Source organism: Acomys minous (assembly GCF_964271855.1).
Source record: "Acomys minous genome assembly, chromosome: 1".
Classification (NCBI taxonomy): Eukaryota; Metazoa; Chordata; class Mammalia; order Rodentia; family Muridae; genus Acomys; species Acomys minous.
Genome location: NC_140483.1, coordinates 102,771,172 through 102,793,325, shown reverse-complemented (window position 1 = coordinate 102,793,325; position 22,154 = coordinate 102,771,172). Strand labels below are relative to the sequence as shown.

The 22,154-nt window shown below is 40.6% G+C and overlaps 1 protein-coding gene across 2 annotated transcripts; it reads left to right on the top strand.

The window, feature by feature from the left end:
* Positions 1-3,039: 3,039 nt before the first annotated feature.
* Positions 3,040-20,186, top strand: GDAP1 (ganglioside induced differentiation associated protein 1). 2 transcript variants are annotated; one of them, XM_084792366.1, is made up of 6 exons: positions 3,040-3,252; positions 3,988-4,180; positions 12,836-13,009; positions 14,180-14,274; positions 15,638-15,752; positions 17,111-20,186. In XM_084792366.1, the coding sequence occupies exons 1-6, from the start codon at positions 3,136-3,138 to the stop codon at positions 17,491-17,493; spliced, it is 1,077 nt and encodes a 358-aa protein (XP_084648492.1). In that variant the 5' UTR covers positions 3,040-3,135; the 3' UTR covers positions 17,494-20,186. The 2 variants fall into 2 exon arrangements, with proteins under 2 accessions (XP_084648492.1, XP_084648493.1); XM_084792367.1 differs by having other exon boundaries at positions 3,166-3,252; positions 3,988-4,035.
* Positions 20,187-22,154: the final 1,968 nt, after the last annotated feature.

The window sequence follows — 22,154 nt, the reverse complement described above, 5'->3', positions numbered from 1 at the left end:
ATAAAACTATCAAATCATCAAATATAGAAAAGTATAGAAATCATAACTACTTAATTAAAAACTTCCAAAATTCTGTATGTTTGCATGCAAAAATATCTGATAACTTTTATTACAATTAATAAGCAAGGTAAATAAATTTCAGAGAAATTGTGTGATTTGCTATTTTACAATATCACATTCATCTGGACTTCATTTATTAAGCATTATGTAAGTGGCTAGGAATTACAGACACAATTGAAAAGACATATTGCTAGATTGCAGGACTATGATTCTTAATTCATTGTGGGGGAAGAGGTGGGGACTGCCTCTGACATGAACTTTGGTGCCCAAGATTTGATCACTTCCTCTTGGCACGGAAGTCTTGCAGGCACACAGAGGAAGGAGTTGCACACTACCTGTATGGGACCTGATAGGCTGTGGTCAGACCATGGGAGAGAAGCCACACCCCCTCCCATCAGAGTTCTAGGGGAGGGGAATAAGGTAGGAGGGGAAAGAGGGTAGGAATGGGAAGACACAAGTGAGGGGATAAAAATTGGGATGTAATATGAATATATTATAATAAATAAATATTTTATTTTTTCTGTTTTTTTATTATGTGATAAATTTGTTCATGCATGTAATGTGTTTTTGTTTTTTGTTGTTGTTCTGATTTTTGAGGCTTGGTTTAACTATATAGCTTTGGCTGTCCTAAAAGTTTCACTGTAGACCAGGCCGACCTCAAACTCACAGAGATCCACTTGCCTTTGCATCTTGAGTGCTGGGATCAAAGGTGTGTGCCACCACCACATTTTTGTTTCAGATTAACATGACTTTGACTGGGTGATCTAATTTTTTCTGCTTTGTCTTCAAGTCCTGATAGTCTTTCTTCCATTTTATCCATTCTATTGATTTATGTGCATCTGGTCTCTTTCCTCTAGCAGCCACAGTAATGAGGTAACGTAACACAGGTATGAAGTGTGCAGATGGCTAATAAAACTCTGAATAAACACGTGAATAAAAAGGTTTTTATTACTCTCAAGTGGCTTTTATTGGCTTGGAGAATGAAAGTAATTTTAGATCATAGATTTTAGATCCAGCAGTTTCTCCATGCCTGTTATGACAAAAAAAAAAAAAAAAAAAAAAAAAAAAGGACAAATTAACCTCACAATTTTCCCATAGCACAACATTTATTATAGGAAATTGATGATATAAAAATTTTAAAGAAATAAAAGGAGGCTGGGAATGGCAGTGGATGCCTTTAATCCCAACATTTGAGATTAAAGGCAGAGGTAATTACATTCCTATGAATTCAAGGCCAGCCTGGTCTACAGGTCAGCCAAGGCTACACAAACCAAGAAGTGAGGGGTGAGAGAGGAGAGAGGGAAGAAGAAAAGGAAGGAAGAGGGGGTGGGGAGGGAAAGAATTATTACCTATATTTCACATGCTTGATATGTTGGTGAGGACAGATAGGACTAGCATCTAGAAATGCCAACTAAGCTCCGTTAAAGATGATGTGTTACATATAATTAGAGTCTACTTTTCAGGGGTGGGGGATAGTAAAACTAGGGTAGTGTGGGGGCAGGTTGGAGAGTTGGCTCGTCAGTTAAGAGGACTAGGTGCTTTTCCAGAACCTGGGTCAGTTTCTAGCACCCACATGGTGGCTCACAACCATCTATAGCTCCTTTTCCTGATCACATAAGTCAGCACCCTCTCCCAGGAGCAAGCATACTAGGCAACATCTCAGGTACTTTTAAGTATTTTTTTTTTCTCATTGAATTCCCATACCAATCAGTGTAGGCCTGTATTTTGTACATCTATATTTTATCTTAAGTAAAACTGAAGGCTCAAAGGGGGATCACCTGCCTGCTTTCAAAGTTTGGTCTCCCTACTCGAAGAATAATCTGGTCAGACTGAGGGTATGGCTCTGTGGCAGAAGCCCTGAGCATCCTCCCACCCAAATGGCCCGACTAAAAAGTTGTCACGGAGCTCATTTCTGTTGCTCAAAGATATACAAATATATTGTAAAACCTTTCAAATCATAAAAGAAATATGGGGAGCAACAAATGAAGCAAAGAGGAGGTAAAGGGGAGGAAAAACTTAATGAGGTTTTTGGCTCTTTTACGGTCCTTCCTACACGGGCTGCCTGCCATATGCACCTTTTTCATTACTCTGCGCACTGGCCCTAAAACTGTTCTTATTCCTTGTGGCTGTCTGTGGTGTTATAGCCCCCACCAGACTTCTATAATGCGTGCAGGCCATTAGATGTTTCACAGCAAGTGTTTGTAGTTCCAGGATCCAGCGAAATGCCTACAACACAGGGCGCCAATAATATTTGGTAGTGAATTGTAAAGGAACTATTTCACAACAATGTTCATGTGAATTTGCTGAAGGAGAAATTTTCTTAGTTCGCCATGATTCCAGATTTTAAGCAATATGATGTTATAACGCGAATTAGAATACAGAGTCTGCAGTTGTCATTGTTTCTGGTCATGGTCCTAAAGAGCCTATTTTAAGGCAACTGGGGTTGTGAGTAGCATTGCCACTGATTGTACGATCTTATTCATCTACTCAGTTTCCACAAAAATCTTACAAATGAAATAAAATGATCTCTTTTTCAAAAATGGAAAAAGCAGGACATGATCTCACGTATTTCTGCTGTGAATGTCCATCCTTAACCAATAGGCACTTTTACATTGCTGTTGCTAATTTATTCATGAGACAGATATTTTTTACTCTGTAGTAACATCTTCTAATGAAAATTCACTGATACTTAATTAGATTGCTTTGCCCACTAGAACTTTTCCACCAAAGTAAAAGCCCTGAATGTCTTGTGAAACTGGTGCTTTTATGCCCAAGCAACGTCCAAACTCCACAAGTTATTTGCTGTTATCATTTTCTCTTGCCCTAAAAGCCAGACAGTCATATTTTAGAAAATTTCTCTACCTAAAAGTCATCCCATTACATCTCGCAGGAGACCTCTCAAGCCCTCCAGGCGCCACAGCTTCATTGGGGAGAAACTACATTTCCCAGAAGCCAGTTCGTCCGCAGAGCGTTGCCCTCTCGCAACAGGGAGCCTTGGGAAACCAAAGGGCGCTGCCCTGAGCGTCCTAGACAACTGGCCCACCGACGAGGCTACCTGAGCCCCTGCACCCCGAAATGGCTCAGATGCAGGATGAGGCGCGGGCAGGGGCGCCCCTGAGGGCAGAAGGCCGGCCGGACGCGGAGGTCAGGCTCATTCTGTACCACTGGACGCACTCCTTCAGCTCTCAAAAGGTAACGTCCAGGAGCCGAGGGCCGCGCTCGGGTTCAGCACCCGGACAGCTCCCTGGGCGTGGTGTGCGGGCCACCAGCGGCCGACCCGGTGCATTCAGAGTTGGGGTGCACTAAGTGCTGGCTGGCTTAAGCTGCAGAAGTGGGGTGACTTGGGAAGCAGTGACGCAGCCACTCTCACCCGGGAACCGCCATTAAGAAGCATCACCCTCTGCATTTGGCCTAGAGAGCGAAGAAGAAAAAACTGCCACCCTTCAACCCCTAGATCTACTTTCCTTTCCCCTCCCCTCAAAAAAAGGAAGGAAGAAAGGAATTGTAACATAAATATCTGCTATACAGGAGATATCTGATATGTGACCCCTGTGAAAGGGTCGTTCGACCTTCAGGTTGAGAACCACTGTCTTAACCACAGCACCATCTCTCCAGTCCTGTGTACTTCAGGGCTTTGACTGGAGAGAACACATACTTGGTTTAGGGCATGAAGACCGTCCGTAGCGGTGATGGAGAAAGTGTGGCTGTAATGGAAGCAGACTATTTTTCACTCCTCACCTTTTCTTCTATAGCTTATAGCAGTAAGCTGCCAGAATGCTTCTCACTTATTCCTTCCAGAAACAGCTTCGTTAAATGAACTTTTAAAAGTGCTGCTAGCTCAGGAAGCCAACCGGGGTTGCTTAGCTGTATTCAGGGAAAGCTTTCAATTGAAAACAGCAGTAACCCCCCCCCTGTGAACTCTTCCAGGTGCGCTTGGTAATTGCTGAAAAGGCATTGACGTGCGAGGAACATGATGTAAGTCTGCCCCTGAGTGAGCACAATGAGCCTTGGTTTATGCGTTTGAACTCAACTGGAGAAGTGCCTGTCCTTATCCACGGGGAAAACATAATTTGTGAGGCCACTCAGATCATTGATTATCTTGAGCAGACGTTCGTGGATGGTAATGTGAAGGCTCTTTGTGACTTCTTGGCTTTATTTTTCAACATAAGTGCCCCCCTCCTCTCTCCCCCCCCCTTCTTTCTTCCTCTCTATTTTATTATGGTGGTTTAGTGATTTACACGTCTTGTCCATTTCCATAAGCACAAAAATATAGGCCCAACGTCAATTTCCAATAAGCCAGTGCAAATGTATGAAAGAATCGCAAGTGAAGTGCAAATGTTAATATCAAAACTTCCAAATTCACTTGCGGAAAACTGCAGGCAGGTAGTTTTCTTGGTGGTGAATTATTAGCTTTAAAGTACGATTCATGAGTTGATTCTTACTATATATTGTGAAACTCCATTTCAACTTAAAAACAAGAGAAAAAGAGGAATAAATATTAGGGAAGGGAGAATAGATTGCTATTCTATGTTGGCTTCTTTGCTCTAGTTACTTCTGCATAGTTTGAATTTTTATTCTTTCTACAGCATTATAGGGTTTAAGTATGTATAATGTTTTAAATGAATGATCATTTATGACTGCTTATGTGTCAGGCATTTTATATTTTCAATTTAGTCAGTTGTCAAGAGAGCTCATCAGAAATAAGGTGTGGAATCTGAAAGAACCATGGAGACAAGTCATTCCATTTTGCATCTGAGGTAAAGGAAATAGAGGCTTTGTTTAAGGTTAATGTAGCCATTTTATGGCAGGGTCTTTGGTCCTCAAAGCCTTTGGCTTATGTCATTTTCTGTTTTCTTTGCCATATACAAATTGTTTTGCTTGCACGTACTGACAGCGCCTTCAGGTCAGGTGGGGCTTAGTGACATGGCCAAGCTAACACAGTGGCCACCACTGCCCACTATTGGGACTGAGAGCAGAACAGAGGCTTCAGGCTTTCACTATAGTCCCCTGCCAAGCAGTGCTCTCCCGGTGATCCAGCTGCTTATTTCCTGCCAGGCTGGTGCTAACTGGGCTGTTAAGGTCAGCATACAGCCCCAAATTGAGGGAGCCATGGAAGGAAATTAATGGGCCATAGATTCCTCCTATGGAATTTAAGGAGGAAAATGGACCTAATAGGGGAAATAGCCCAGGGACTCTCAGTCTTTTTATTTGAATGGAGAAGTGCCATTATTCTTAATATAAGTGTTAATGGCCCAGAACTCTATTGGAAGTTTTAATTAAAGGTGGCCTTGGCCTAAACCAAACAGTGCAAAGAACTACTTACTTTTCACCATTACTGGCTATCCTATATGTTTATAGGCTGGGAGCTGTGATGAAAATGGAGACAAATTGATTTAAGATACATTTTCTCAACCTTAAGCTTTTTGGAAATGGATAAGACCATTCATACTTTGTATTTCTTGGGAAACTTATTAGAGTAATAAGACCAAAGAAAAAGAATTGTGTAATAATTCTATTCTAAATGACTAAAGCTTAAAAAATATATTTTTTATGTATTATATACAATATTTAAATCATATATAATATTTAAACTATATGTAATATATAATAACATTATATATTATATGTGTTATATAATATTATGTATATTACATATATAATACATGAGAACTAATACTTAGGCCTCTGGAAACATTGCTTGAACTAATAAAACTTGTGTCATTATTCCAGTTCTTCCTTCACTTTTGCCTATTCTCCTTCTTACCTCATCTGAGACAATGCTTTACAGTAAATGTTAATTATGTTGTTTTCTTAGAAATTTCCTTAGAATTTGCTTTGATTATATAATAGTGAAGCTAAAATATAGTTTGAGTTTTTTGCTAAGCTACACACACACACACACACACACACACACACACACACACACACACACCAGCCAAATGGGGGAGGAAATAGGTTTTGATGGTTTGTTTTTGAAGTAGAATTCAATAGCTCAGGTTGTTGTCGAACTTACTATGAGGAAGTAACGACCTCTTTGATGGCTTTTTTGATGAAATAAAGCACTGTGGCTGAGTGATAGGATGGGAACATGGAAAGCATGGCTTTAGTTCTGGTTGGGCTTCTCCAGCTGTTTTCTGGCCTGCTGCTGCTGTTAGCCTGTTTAATATCTTCAGTAACCAATGGGCTAGGTGGTGCAGTTTTGTCACTGTAAGATAAAACAAGTCCAACTAACCCTTATCTCACGTTCTTCTTTCCCAAAAGTGTAATTGTCCAGTTGGAGAAGATTAAACAAACAAACAAACAAACAAACAAATGATTAAGACACATGTAGTTCTGGTCAGATACGATGACAACCAGACCAACTTGCAGGTCAAGATAGAATTTATCTCATGATGTTGAGATTTAAACAAACAACAAACATAAGCACTGCTACAATTATAATCTAGACAGTATTCATCATCAAGGACAGAGGGGAATAGGAAAAGAACCCAAACCTCATATAAACAAATGTCATCTCATGTTCAAAGAAGAGGACAGATGAACTACCAACCCTTGTCAAAGTGTGTCCCATCACCAGCAGCATTGACATCACCTGAAAGAATATTTACAGCGCAGAGTTTTAGACCTCATAGCAAAGCTCGTGAATTAGAATCTTGTTTTAAAAAGAACCTCAAGTGATTTATATGTGCATTAAAACTTTACACTGATGTTGTAAATGACTGTGTTATGCTCAAAGTAGCACTGCAGATTACTCTGTCTGGCAAAATTCTACTGTGGATTGCCAGCTCCTAACTGCCCCCCCCCCGCCCCCCCCCCATCATCCTTTCCAACTGGAGAATGACCTTCCTGGGGAAGAGAGAAGAGTGAAATAAGAGCTGGTTGGACCTGTTCATCTCTGCAACTGATAACACTGCCAAATCTTAAAAGAAAACGTCACATGCTCAGTTTTTATGTCTGTCAATAGGAGGAACTAACTTTACACTGTTGGAGAATGTTATAAATACCCTTTAAAAATGGGTCTAGTATGTGCAAGCCATGGTGCAAAATATAACATATCTTGATCCAAGCAGTGCTTTTGAGATTATATAATAGCCTTATGGAATAAAGATGCAGATATGACTAGAGCATGGGGAGTAAAACACATCTGCAGATGAGTTAATTACCACACACGGAAGAATACTGACAAACAGATTTAGTATGCCAAGCTGACCCGCCAGCTATAAACCCTTATTTTACTTATTAATATTTGAGTTCCTTTCAAGTCTTTATAAGATCTGTGAGGTCAGAGACTATCCTATTAAAAGCTGTGCCCCCATGCTTCCTGCAAGTAGTACTCCATTATATATATATTTAATAAATAATATCAAACAGATAAAATGAAGGACTTATTGAAATAGCTGTCAGCCTGGTCAGGACTTTCTGGTGGTATTTTTATCGATTGGTTGACTGATTGGTTAAAGTTGCAGGACTCAACCCACAGCTTCATGCATAGTAGGCAAGGGCTCCATCACTCAGCTGCACTGCCAGCCCCACCTGACCCCACCCCATGGTGGTGTTTTTAAGCTTCTGTTTCCTGACTGGAGCTTAATATATACATGAAAAAAAAAAGACATTAAAGAAATGGTACCATGTTTGTGAATGACAAAAAGCTAGGATCACTAAAATGATTACTATTTTATGAAATGTTTCTTGTGGAATAAGAATAAATCAGAAAGCTAAGATAAAGTTTACCAGGGCTGGATGTACCATGTAGATTTGGGTTTTGCAATTAGAATGGGCAAGTGACCTGATTGTTAGCAAGTTGCCAGGCCAGTGTGGCTTTAGGTTATTTTAAAAGTATTGGTTCTCTCCAGACTAGAAAACTGTGGTGCTCTGCATTCCAAACTGGTCATAATATTTGCCATTTTGTCTTTCAAAATGAATTTGAGAGAAATGGCAGGGTGATAATAAGTATGCTTTTATGAGGTGCATCATTACCCGTGGTTATACAGCTATAAGAAGAGCCCTTTATGTATCATTTAACCAAAGGCCAGAATGTTGTCAACTGGTGTCTCTGCTGTTAGTCCTGATCCTTTGTTAGCCAATCATTGATAATTGTGCTAAAAATGGAGTTTTGCGCAATTATTTTGTGTAGCCGTACTCATATATTTGCATCCTGTGCTTTTGGGTTATCTATTAAATAATTATCATTTGTACAGAAGAAATTTAAGTCAGGATGCTTCTTCTTAAGTCTTAACCTAAAATAGTGCTTATCTAAGTTGGATTAACAGCTAGATTTGATGTAGTTTGTCTTATACATGTACAATAAAATAAAATAATATATTCTAGATGAAAAAAACAAAACAAAACCAGCTAGATTTGATTATTAGTACTATTATTAATTTTGAAGGCAGACTCATGGAGATATGAGTGATAGTCCTCCCAAGGGCAAGACTTTGGTTAAGGAGGAATTTAGAAGTTCTCAGTTATAAGTGCTCATCTGAGGAAGCAAGCTCACTGCATCCATTATCTCAGGCCCATTTAGTAGGTATTAATTAGGTACAAGCTCCTGGGATGTGCAGAGCTAGTTCAAAGACCTCACATCATTACAAACTTGTTATCTGCAAAGATGTTTCTATCAGTTTGATAAGAATACCTAACCTGGCCTCAATATGGTCATATGTTGTTACTATTCAGTCTTGTACGATGTTTTGTGCCCAGGAGGCCTTTTTCAATCTGGCATATAATGAAGAAAATTACATTAAAGTAACACATTATTTAAGCTAGGTGAGACAGTGAGTAATCACAGGAATGGGAGATAGGGAAAGGTAAATAAACACACTAGGGTTGGTGTTTAAATCCAACTATTTCTTGTAGCATCCTAAGTTTTTCAGTAAAATTTAATTTGTCTGTTAGGTTAAAAAAACCACAAGGCATGAAATAAGTCGAAAATACTAGAACATATGATATTTATATCGTCAAATAGCTCAGTGACAACCTAGAATCCTGGATATTATATGATGAAAACTTATCATAATACATGAAAACATATATAATTTGATATATATTGGTTCTCTGAAAATCATGCCTTGTGTCTTATGTATCATTTAAATATTGTTAAAAAGTAGGATTTGGTTTGAACAAAATATCGTAGTATAGTGAAAATAATATAGAACCATGATTAGGACATATTAACTTTTAGATACAACTTTGTCATTGAAATTTAAGCATATATTAAATAAGTATCAAATTTGAAGTCATCATTTTATTTAAAATATTTTATAGATTAAGGCTTTTTTATGTGTATGAATGTTTAGGCACTTTGGATTTAACCTGGGGCCTTGTAAATGACTAGCAAGTATTATTACTGAACCACAACTTTAGCTTCTATTTATTAATCTTCAAGTCAGTAAACCTGGCTTGCATTATTACAACCTTGCTTTCAATGCTTTCACCTCTTTTATTACCTGCTTTAAAAAACCCCCTGACTTCCTTTCCTGACCCCATGTGCTGTATATTCTTCATAGTCCTGGCTAAGGTAGAATATCAAGAAAAAGTATTTTAAAAAATATCTTTACAGTGACACTCTGTGGAAGAATTAGAAAGTAAAGTAAGGTGAGATTGGAGAGAGGATGTGTATAATTCAAGAAAAATTACCAATTACCTTTTTGTTTTTCTGAGTACTGACTATATAACCCACACTGGCCTTGAACTCACAACTTCCAAGTGCTGGAATTGCAGGCATGAGCCACTTACTGGACTTGATTGTCTTTTCAAAAACTTTCCAGAGGCAGTGAATGCTGTTTGTGCTTTGGTGTGAAAGGAAGTGGCTTATGTGGTACAGGGCAGGGTGCCCATGAAGTTTTTGGGGACAGGGAACTGGGAAGAGGACATGGGTGACATGGGCATCTTATACTGTGCCCGACAAAGTGCTTCAGCAGGCAGCGGCTACCAGTGTGGCACTAAAACAGAAGACAATTATGTTCATGGCTTGATGTGTTTGTTCTCCTTTGAAGAAGCCAGGCATAGCCAGATGGACTGTACCCAGAAAACAATTATGTGTTTCCATTCTTCCTCTCGTTCACTTCTGGGAAGGAAGTGGTATGTTCTTTTGGAGAAAGCTCCAGGGCCTGGCACCAGAAAGCAGCAAGACCCAGGAGCCATAAACTTGTCATTTGGGAAGCATTCAAAAATGTACTGTTTATGGTTATTAACCTGAGGTCCCTGGACTGCAGCGGCGGTGCTTCTTAAGGTCATGTTTTGGATCCCTTTGTCTTAAAAGTTATTGAGGACACTTGAGAGCTTTGGTTTATGTGGGTCAATATTTACTATTTAGAAATGAACCAGGAAAGTTTTAAAGTCCTAGAATACTCAAGTATCTAGGACTGCCACACATCCCACTAGCTGTCAGTGTCACCAAGCCAGTTTTCTGTGGCCTATGGTAGAGCTCTGTTATAACTGGAGAGGTAACAAGAGTGAAAAGCCATTAGTGTCATGCTGTTGCTGTAAAAAGTCTGGAATTTGTGAATCCCTCAAAGTGTCTTTGGGAAGCCTGTGAGTCCTCAGGTCAGACACTGAGAACCATGACTGTGGATCTATGAGTAGAGGGAGACTTGAGGCCGTCAACAGGTGTGAAAATCATTTTTTTCAGCTTTTCTTATTTCTAACAGGACTCTGTAATTCTTTTATTACCAATATAGATAATCCAAAGAAGTCAGACATGCAGTGGCTTTGTTACCAATAGAAATCACAGATATGTCCCTAGCACATTAAATTATTATAGATATTTTGATGCTTTTAAACTAGGGCAGTTATCAGACCTGCTGCTGGATATTAGTAATGTGTACAAGCATTATATAAATTAGTGTTTTATAAATTAGTACTATTTTGTTAATATATTCTAATAAGGTCAGTAGTCTTATATTTTATGCCTCTAAGGACATTATTATTTTGAGACAAAGCCAGGGGCATATGCAAGAGTAAAAGTGCCAGTCTCAGCATTTCATAGCTTCTGGTTTATTATCCTCATGCTAATGGATTGGTTGGGGAACTGGCAATATTGCTGAGATTCTGAAAATTCTGTGTAAGGAGCTAAATAAGGCGTGTAGTGTTGAAAGTGGATGTGGTACAGGCTGCCTCCCTGTCTTGTGTTCACATGGTATCTTTAATGAAGTGTTGTGGCTATTTGAGTCTGTGGTGGGGAATGTGGCTCATGCGTTGTTGTTATTATAAGGAAGCCTTTAACATCAAACTATCTAGCTGGGGATCAGACATTTACCTACAAGTTTGAGGAATTATTCACGCTTTTTTTTTTCTTTAGAGAGTCAGAAGTTGCCCCCCTGGCTTAACAACCTTGAATATCTTGGCTTGGCATTAGGAGATCTTGCTTGAAATGGTCTGTTAATGATAACCAACTCAGAGTTGTCAATGCTTTTGAATGGCTGTTGGATGCTCAGGGTATTCTGAATTAGATAAAGAGCCTGAGCCAAGAAAGGAGTAAATGAAGAATATTGCACTAGTGGAGATAAGCAAGTTGGTGATTTTCAGACAGTTTAAGAGGCAGATTGGGAAATGATTCTGAAGGGACTTAACCCTGACCTTTGGATCTCATCCTTCACATTTGTTATCTGTGGATACTCTTTGAAACATAAGTTCTTAGAAGATATGATGGAGCCAAGCACGGTTGTACATGCCTGTAATCCCAGGATTCAGGGAGGCAGAGGCAGGTGGATTTCTGAGAGTTTGAGGCCACCTGGTTTATAAAGCGAGTCAAGGACAGCCAAGGCTACACAGAGAAACCCTGCCTTGAAAAACAAAACAAAAAAGAAGTTATAGTGGTATGACAAGTAGAGCATTGTATCAGTGGTCAGGTGATATTTGCTTTGTTCTATCTATAGTAGCCGTGGATCTTGGTCTAGCTTTCCAGTATCTACTTTCTAGTGTCTGTATTGGGTACCACAGAACTTCCCAGTGCAAGTACTCTAGAGTATTGGAAACTGGAAGATATGCTCACTATTCATCACATACTGACTCCATGCCAAGTATTTAGTAGCCCCGAATGCCAGAGAATGAAATGTGCTCCCAGACCACAAGGGGTTTACAATCTAGATTTTCACCAGCAAGTGAAGATTTAGGCAGAGTGCATTTGCCAGGGGTAAACTTCTAGAAATCTAGGGAAAAAAGAAATGAGTTTTTGAGCAAAAGCCTTTCCTTTTTCATATAGATTGTGATTTCAGTCACTTCGATTCAATGGGGTCACTCTTGGTGTTGGCTGATACATCGAAAAGAGTGGTCCTTCATTGCCTTCTCATAAGACATACTAATTCACTTATGCTTTAATGTACAACATATACAAAGTCCCAAAGACCTTCATGAAGTGAATAGATACAACTATGGTCACAGTGGCAGGGGCCATCCCAGAGTACATTTAGTGTTTTATGGCATGTAGAGGAAGGTACAACTGAGGCAGTCAGGTATAGGAGGTGAGGGCATGCTTCATGAGGAAGTGAAGGGCCTGAAGGGTCCTCATGCTTCATGAGGAAGTGAGCGACTTGAGGTTTGAGTGTGGAAGTGCAAGGTGGAGAAATGAATGGCTAGCAGGTCGTGGTTTTGAGTCTGACCTGGTACATAAGTCTGTTTCAAATGTTGACTGCCTGGGCTGGAAAGATCTCATTTTGTAACTGTTCAACTACTGAGATGTTAGTGGTGAAGCACTGGGGATTTTGCTTTTGGATATAATGCCTCATTTGTAGTTTTCCTCCAATGTTTGTATTTGTATTTTCTGTGTGTGTTTTAGAAAGGACACCCCGGCTAATGCCCGATAAAGGAAGCATGTATTACCCACGGGTGCAGCATTACAGAGAGCTTCTTGACTCCTTACCGATGGATGCTTACACACACGGCTGCATTTTGCATCCTGAGCTCACTGTGGATTCCATGATCCCGGCGTATGCAACCACAAGGATTCGCAGTATGTAAAAACCTTGAAAGCCAGGCACTGATTCTACCTGAAGGTTCCTATCAGTATTGAGACTTGTATCCTCTGGTCACCGAGAAAAGATTGGGAAAAAGGATGGTTGAGTTTGCTTCATGGATGTGCATGAGAATGTATCAATTTATGTGTCCCTTGGCAATTTACCTAGCTATGTATTATCTACTAGGTCTAAGTTGTCAGCTTTTGGTTTTGAGGCCAAACTTGGATAAAACTTAGAAAAGCCACTGATAGAAAGGCAGAGCACCTGGCATGGTCTCAGAAAGATGGACTGGGAGTCAGAATAGCTGGCACCTTCTTGGGTGCATGGCCACTGGGCTCATGGTTCTGTTCCTTAATTGTTGTTTCATGGTGGAGGAAGCTGGCTTAGAGGATGTCTAGCCATCACTTCTACGTTCAGTGATTGGAAATTTCCTGAGATTGAGTTGTGCCATCCAGCTTCTTACTGTCATGGTTGGCTATGGCTAGCAGGGACAGAGGTGGCACTGGTCACACTCAGAAGTGTGGGGAGACACTCAATCACTAATCTTCTAAGCCCAGGAAGCATAGTTCTTTATTATATAGTGTTACGTCTCACCTTGTTGTTCTATTACTTTTTTCTCATTTCTTTTTTCATTCTTCCCATCTCTTCTTTCCTCTGTTTCCTCTCCTCTCTTTCCCCCTCTTCTCTCTCCTTCCGCTGCATCTCCCTTGCCCTCTCTGCTCTCCTTTCCCTTTCCCTCTCCCTAGCACTCTTTTCTTGCACTTCTTCCTTCTCTTCCTAAATAATTGTGTGATTTGAAACACGAACCCTGACTACATCATTATCACCTATACTTAACACGATCTTAAGTAAGGGTTCCCTTCCTTTCTTCAGAGAAAGCGGAAGAACCATGGAACTGTAAGACAGCCCAGTGGCATTGAGCAGGACAGTGCCAAGCCTCACTGGAGCCTCCATAGCATCTGCTCAGGGAGTCCTTAGCCTCTGTGCTAGGAATTTTCTAGCTACATTTTAAATGGGGAAACTGAGACGGATAAAGTATGTCCAAAATAGCAGCAGGTCACCAGTCCCAGAGCTCATACCCACATCAGGGTGTGCCCCTACTTTTCCTTATGTCTGTGACGTGAAGGGGAGAATATTTTTCCATTTCATAATGTTTTTATTACCAGGCCAGATTGGTAACACAGAGTCTGAACTGAAGAAACTTGCCGAGGAGAACCCTGACTTACAAGAGGCATATATTGCCAAACAGAAGCGACTGAAGGTGAGCGAGGAGGCCCACTGTGCTTCACACCATTGTATTCTTTCTGGAATAGAAGAATGCTGTTTCTAGATCATCTTTGTACTATGTGGGATCACTGGTGCCTGTCATACCTGTAGCCTGTGCTCTACTTTGAGAAAGACTTCTGAGTCTACTGCAGTAGCACAGGAGCCAGAGGATCACTGACTTCAAGGTCAGATTGGGTTACAAAGTGAGGTACTGTCTCAATCACTCCCAAATAAAAACAAACTTCCAAGCCAAATAGAATTTTCTTTATTATGTTTGATATCAGACCCAGTGATAATTACCTGTTAAGAAGCTATTGAGAATGGAATGTGAGACATGTAAGTTTTGGTTAATATGATGTGGGAATCCCTCATGGTAGGCAGTCAGCCACTTTAAGGCCTCCATGTGTTGGCTGACTTGCTCTGCCCATCATAAGGAACATCAGTAATAGTGAGCTTTTCCCCTTCTGTTCTTTGCCCATGCCCAGACAACACAAGGAAGCTTCTCCCATACCATGCTTTAGCAAGTGGCATTCCCAACTCTCTCTCAGCTTCCTACCTTCCTTTACCCTCTCTTAGCTAAGAGTGCTTAGAGTACATGCCTCCACAGTCATTCATTCTCCTTACCTTCCACAACCACGTTTAGTCTTCTCTTTTGTTGCCCCTTTTGGTATGTGCATATGTGTGTGTGTGTGCAGGTGCAGGTGCAGGTGCAGGTGCAGGTGCAGGTGCAGGTGCAGGTGTTTCAGCATGTAGAAGCCAGAGGGTAACAGTAGGTGTTCCTCAGGACCCTCTCCCCCTTATTGTTGAGACAAGATCTCTTACTGACTTAGGACTGATTTGGCTAGGCAAGCTGAGGTCCAGGTCTGTCTCCGCCTCCCCAGTCTGAGGTTACAAATGTGTTCCACCATTCCTAGCTTTGTAAGAGCAGATTCCGGTACTTGAACTCTGGTCACCACGCTTTCAAGACAAGTGTTTTGCAGCCTGAGCTATCTGCCTCCAGCACCTTCTGCTTCTTTTCTCGACTCTCTCATTAGTCACCCAAGGCTCCTCAAATTCTATCCTTGAGTTGAGTGCTAGAGGAGACTCTCGGTGTTTCTCATGCTGTTTGTCCTTACTGGTTAACTGGCCTCCCAGGAGTTGCCAGGAAGTACCATGTTTGCTCCTGAAGTGATCTCATGGCTGGAGTAGCCCCTCATCTTGCTCTATTTTTACAAGGTTATTCCTCCCCGTAAAACACCTGCCTAAAATGAATGGGTTTTAATTCTAAAAGTGTGTACGTGCGTGTTATGTACTTTGTGTAATATAGTTTTGTTGTTGTTGTTAGGCATAAATAGCTTCTTTTTTGGGTTGTTCATTAGTCAAAGCTGCTTGATCATGACAATGTCAAATACTTGAAGAAAATTCTTGATGAGCTGGAGAAGGTCTTGGATCAGGTGGAAACTGAGTTACAAAGACGGAACGAAGAAACTCCAGGTAGGTTCTCACTGCCTTTCTTGTTTCCCAAGGGCATTTGTTAGAACACTCTTAGATCTCACTACACGTGTTCCGTAGTCTGGATCTGTGGTTGTTGCTATACACAGGCAGCTTTAAATGAGCCATTTCACTCAGAAAACCTTCCTGTCTAATTGTAATCCAGTTTGTATATATGAGAAATGTGACTCAGGAAAGGTTTTCTGCACATTCTCAATGGGGATCGGGAGATGCCTCCTTAACCAGCTCCACAAGTCAATAATTACAGTAGTTTGGGTGAATAACCTGAATAATTGTGTGCGTGCCCTCTCTGGTTTTTTTTTTTTATCAGTTAGGGAGATAGCATGACTCTAAAGTGTGAAGCAGGAGTCAGCAGGGAGGACAGTGGGCTGCTCAAATCTATAGACTGTATCTGTGAGCTTCAGCAGTCAGCGGTTTTCCATGTTTATACATCGGGGCCGTTTGTATATCTTACTTGAAGACAGGGTTGAAGCCTGTGTCAGCCGAAACGTCTTTCACAACAGGGACACAGCTGGGGCTGATGGCTCTCACCTGTCATCCCAGCATTTGTAAGGCTGAGGCCGAGGCATTACCAGCAACTCAAGGCCTTCCAGAGGCAGAGAGTAAGCCCTTGTCTTAATAAAATGAAAAGAAAGAATGACTCCCTTTCACTTTATGGAAGTGTAACTATCCTTCTGTCTCCATGAGGCTTGGTTGGTTTCAGGAGCATCTGAAGATACCAAACTCCATGGATGGTGAGGTCCTTTATGTAAAATGATCTGGTATTTGCAAGTCCTCCTGTATACTTGAAATCACTTTTGATTGCTTTTAATGCATTGTATAACGGGAAGGGCATGCAAATAGCTTTTATAGTATATTGTATAAAGGATGACGATAATCAAAGCCTGTACTTGCTCAGTAGAAATGTGCTGGGTTTTTTTCTGTTTTTGATCTTGGGATGCAGTTCCTGACATGGAAGATGTCCTGTAGATAGAAGTAGTTGCCTCCGAGTGATGTTTTAAGCCTGAGTTTATGAATCTTTCTAAAGCACACTGGTTGATTCCCTAAATCAGAAGGAAGTATCAATCTGTCAGTTCCTCTGGCTTGTAGGCAATTACCTTCTGAGCTCTTTACAAAATGATAGAAAGTCCTTGAGCTCAGGTGGTTCTAAGCTTAGTGAGGGACTTCTGTGGCTGACAGATGTCAAACACATCTGTGTAGATTGGGATACATCTGCAGGACTGTGATGGTCAAGATAACATGGGATTGTCTTTTTCCATAGGGCTAAGAAATGCCAATGGGAGCTGTAGTCTGTCTTTATAATGCTTGCCCCTGATTCGTATTTTCCTTTCTCTGATTAGAAGAGGGCCACCAGCCTTGGCTCTGTGGAGAATCTTTTACCCTGGCAGACGTCTCGCTGGCTGTCACATTGCATCGACTGAAGTTCTTGGGGTTTGCAAGGAGAAACTGGGGAAATGGAAAGAGACCGAACTTGGAAACCTATTATGAGCGTGTCTTGAAGAGAAAAACATTTAACAAGGTTTTAGGCCATGTCAACAATATATTAATCTCTGCAGTGCTGCCAACAGCATTCCGGGTGGCCAAGAAAAGGGCCCCGAAAGTTCTTGGCAGCACCCTTGTGGTTGGTTTGCTGGTAGGAATGGGATATTTTGCGTTTATGCTTTTCAGAAGGAGACTTGGCAGCATGTTTTTAGTGCTTAGACCCAGACCAAGTTATTTCTAGGTTTGTTGGGTTCTGTAGTAGCAAGTCATCCAACCATTCCTCTAGACCCTCATTCACTCTTCCAGACCCAGTGAAGACTTATCCTGGACACCTAGTAGGAAGCATACTTTACAATGTTTGTTGGGGAATTCATGTGGGGAAAGGAGCTAATGATACAGGTTTTTTTTTTTGTAGAGGATGTGGCTTACTTCTAATCTATCCCTAAAGAAAGCGTGTGGAAGGTCGAGATATGTGACTGCTGACAGGTGGGGAACAGTCTTTGACAGAGATTGGCAGTTCATGTTTTCAGGTATTTTTTGAGAGGCTGTAGTTATGAGCAGGCAGTAATAATAACCTGTGACTGTTCATAACGCTTCACCTGAGGATGACTGCTGCTCTGGGGGTTTAGCAGTTACAGGAGGCTCCTCTGGGACTCAGAAGTCATTCTTGTTACACTAGACCAGCTTCAGAGACCAACAGGACACAGTACTGCTTCATCCTCCACTAGCTGCTTCCGGCATAAATAAAAGAGAAAACAGGAAAGGGGAGAAAGAAAACGAGAGGATGCATACATCTAGGACAGAACAGTTACCTGTAGCTTCCAGTGGCCCTCACGGCTGCTCATGGTTGCCTCTCTCCTTGGTAAGCATCACATATACTACCTGTGGTCATGCCCACTCCTTAATTGAGAACTCTTAGGAGGAGAGGGCTGGGAAGTTATTGGTGATAGTATTTTGGGGAGAACCCTCCACGCTACATACAAAACACCTCATTTGACTTTAATTATGAGCCACACTTGTTGACTTAATAAGACTAAGTAGTTATTCATTTGGCCATGGGATGCCCATTGAAGCCTATCTTATACTTATATGAATGTCTAAAAGGACAGTGAGGTGGTCCTCATGGCTCCCATAACCTTGTGAGATACTGTCCTTTGGACCCCTGTGTTCAGTCCTGAGAGTCTCGACCTCTACAGCACTGTGTATGTATGTAAGTAGAATGTAGAAGAATGTCTCAGGTAAATATCATGGCTTATGGCTGGTAGTGGATAATTTGATCAGAGCCAAGTAATTCAGGGAGACTAGGACATTCATGCATAAATTGTTGGCCAGGCTTTGTATTTGTTTACGATTATCAGTAAAGCCTTACATTGAAGAAAAAAGGGAAGGCAAGCATTAACTATTGACAGTTAATTTGGGAGAGATACAATATGTAGCTAGTGATGCCCACCCACACTCATTTACCTATGTTGAAGTGTTTGGGGGCTGTCTCAGTCCGTATGGAAGAGACAGTTCTAGTGTGAAGTAGGAACCATCATAGAACCATAATGCATGACTTGTGCTCAGGAAGGAGGCAGCTGGCCTTGAGGTGGGGTCAAGGCCTTAGAGGCAACTTCAGGAGTCTGCTGGGAGGCTTGTCCAGAGACAGTGAACTCAGATGCCAGTGACTGATGAAAGCCTGCTTGGACAGCCACAGGTACACTATGCACATGGCCAAAGAATGCACTGACTTCTTATAATAGGAAAATGCTGTGGCTGTAAAAAGTGACATTCTGATGGTAAAACCAACTCTAATTCCATTTCATAAGCTAGATGTCCTAGAAAATCCATGTGGACTGGATATGCCCTGCTCAGAAACAAAAACTGCACTGTGAACTCAGATCAATGACCATGAATATGCTTGCAGCTTTCATACCATTTTAGTTTGCCCATCAGTGTGTCATACAGAGGGTCTGACTCTGCTTCTCTCTAGGACAGTGCTGCCATTGTATTTATGAAAGATCCAGTAATTCTGCTAGAAATTAAAAGTGAGGCATGAAGAAGTAACAAGGGGGAGTTTTGTAAAATAATCTACAAAGGGTATTTACCTGTGAAAGATTGTTAAAGGCTGACTTTTCTTCCAGTATACATTCTTACAGGATTAGGAAATTATCCTTTTCTTATGCAACTTATTTGAAGGTAGGTGTGTGTTAAAGGTGAAGCATTCTAGCCTCTTCAATGTTTTAGGTCAGTATTCTTGACATCATTGTTTTAGAAATACTAGTTTAGTGATAACACACCGACCACTAGATGTCGCTGCTCACCCAGTATTCTAAGACCATGTTCCATTAGGCTCAGCGTGTCTGAAAGGTTTCAACTGAAGATAAACATTAATGACCTTAGTTTCTGAAGTGAGGGCATCTTCATCAAGATTATTCATCTGTGAAAAAGCTTGAGGCAAATGTAATATTGATTTCTTATGCTTTGTGAGTGATGACAGCACTGTATGATGTCAAACTAAGGAGGTGCACAGCACAGTTAGCCAAGGAGGCACTTTAATGCGTCTTCTTTTTCAGGATCATTGGTAACTGTCCAATGTGTTTGTTATGTTAAAAAAAGAAAGAAAGAAAGAAAGACAGACTGAAAGAAAGAAAGAAAGAACGAAGGAAGGAAAGAAAAAGAAAGAACGAGAGACAGAAAAGGTAAATGCCACAGTTAGAAAATGCCCAATGCACTAAAAAGCTGTGTTGTTTCTTTCTTAACACATATGCATACTATTTTATTATTATTGCTACATTATATGCCTTTTGATTCTCAAAACTTGTGAACTGCTTGCTCAAGTTTTAGTAAAAATTGCTATTGATATCAAAGTTGTACATGGTGTTGTTGACTGTCATGGGAAAAATCAAGATATTATTCTGTCTGTAAGATCAATAAAAATAATTTGAAAATAAATGTTTTCTGGGCCACAAAGAACTAATTTTTAAAACCTTTTAAAAATTACATATTTTCACTTAAAAATGAAAGCATCTGGACTAGGGTTGTTGTTCAGTGGTGGAGAACCCATCAACCTGCAGAAGGCTTGGATTCAATCCCAGCATCGAAAAGGAAAGAAAACAAAAACTATTAGAGATACTTATAGGAAAATAAGCAGTGCCAGTTTGAAGGCATATAGTTATGTCATGCTTTTCTTCTAAGTCGCTGAGTCTATTTAAATACAGATTATGGTTAAGCTGAGAAGCAGCCTATTGAAGGAAGGCACTTAGCTCTTATCCATGATGCACACAGAGTGTTTGGTAGGTTTCCTTTATTGCTCTCGGGATAATTTATGCTTTGGTACAGTTACGTCTCTTCCTTTAATTGGGTATGGATTGTAAACATACAAACTAGTACCTGAACGTCTAGCCTCAGCAAGCCCATCTAAGCCCACCTTTCTAACTAGAAATAAAGCACTATTTTAATGTTACCCTCACCCAAGCAAATAAGCAAAAGTCTCCTTGTCCTCATTTTCCTTGAGTTCACAAAGCAAAAGTCAGTAGCCATGGAAAGCCAAATGAATGTGTGACTCATCTCAGAGAAGAAAAAGGCACTACTGTGAAAACACAAAAGGCAAATTAACACAACAAAAAGTGTTTAGGCTTAAGTTACATATTATTTATGTCAAATGTTGGCTCTTTTATTTTGTTATCTGTACTAACATCAGAATGTCTTCCTTCTCAGATGCTGCCTAACAGGTGTTTTGGTAGGGAAGGCAGTGGATTCTAAAGGAGTTGAGTAAACTGAATAGAGCACAAGGAGAGCAGCGTGTTTTAGTCATTTCTTACCTTATGAAAATGAAGCACGGCAGAAGGAAGGACCCGCTGGGGGTGTTAGAAAGGCCTTGGAAAGCTGTCTCCTTTGTCATGTTGACATGAGCTGAAGCATGGGTGGAGGAGGAAGACTGACGAAATGGGTGAGAAGGCAGAACAGACTCCCTGGTAAGAGACAGCAAAGCCATGCGGGTCTGGAGACAAATGCATGTGATGGGCAAGTAGAGGGGTCATCTCACCGACAAGTGTCTTGTCAGAAGCCACATCAGGGGATCTTGTATGTGTTTGGTCTTTATCCTTTACTCATTACTTAAATGTCTGCTCCTCAACGACAGCATTATTGTGTTGTTAAACTCTCACAGTGCAAGAAGCCCGGGAGTGTGAATGAAAATGTGAAGTTGTAAGTGAAATAGAAACTAAACTGTTCGGTTTTCATGCTAAGGGGGAAATTCACATATATACTTCATTTTCCAATTTGTCATTTGTGTGTGTGTGTGTGTGTGTGTGTGTGTGTGTGTGTGTGTGTGTGATGCTGCCAAGTGTGTATTTGTATAGTTTTTATATGAGATTAAATTATATTTAGAATTTAACAATTTGATTGCCAATAAAGTTATCCATACAGTAATTAAACCCTCCTATGTTAATATTCATATGATATTTACAGGTATTTTTGCATTTGTTGATTTTGTTTATAAAACAAATACATTCATTAAGATGATTAAAAGCAGATGAGGCTGCATTGTAAAAATGGCTTCAAAGTGCATCCTTGTCGACATACCCCCTCCAGCGTGCAACCTTCTAAACATACCCAAGTGGTGTCACCAACGGGGGACCAAGTACTCAGATACCTGAAAATATGGGGACATCTCCATAAAATCACCACAGGGATCAAAATCAGGCTGTCCTGCTTGCCAGGCCGGCCCTTTGCTGACTGACTGTCCCCAGCCCTCATTACATTTTCTGTTTGCCATATTCCTTATGATCTCTTCCCATCTCAGGATCCATTTTCTAGTTCCAGGACCTAAAAGCCCATGTGTGGAACTCACACCCCAATTTTAAATTTAGGTTTTGCATGTGTGACTTATTTAACAACTTTCAATTGCATCTGTTAGGA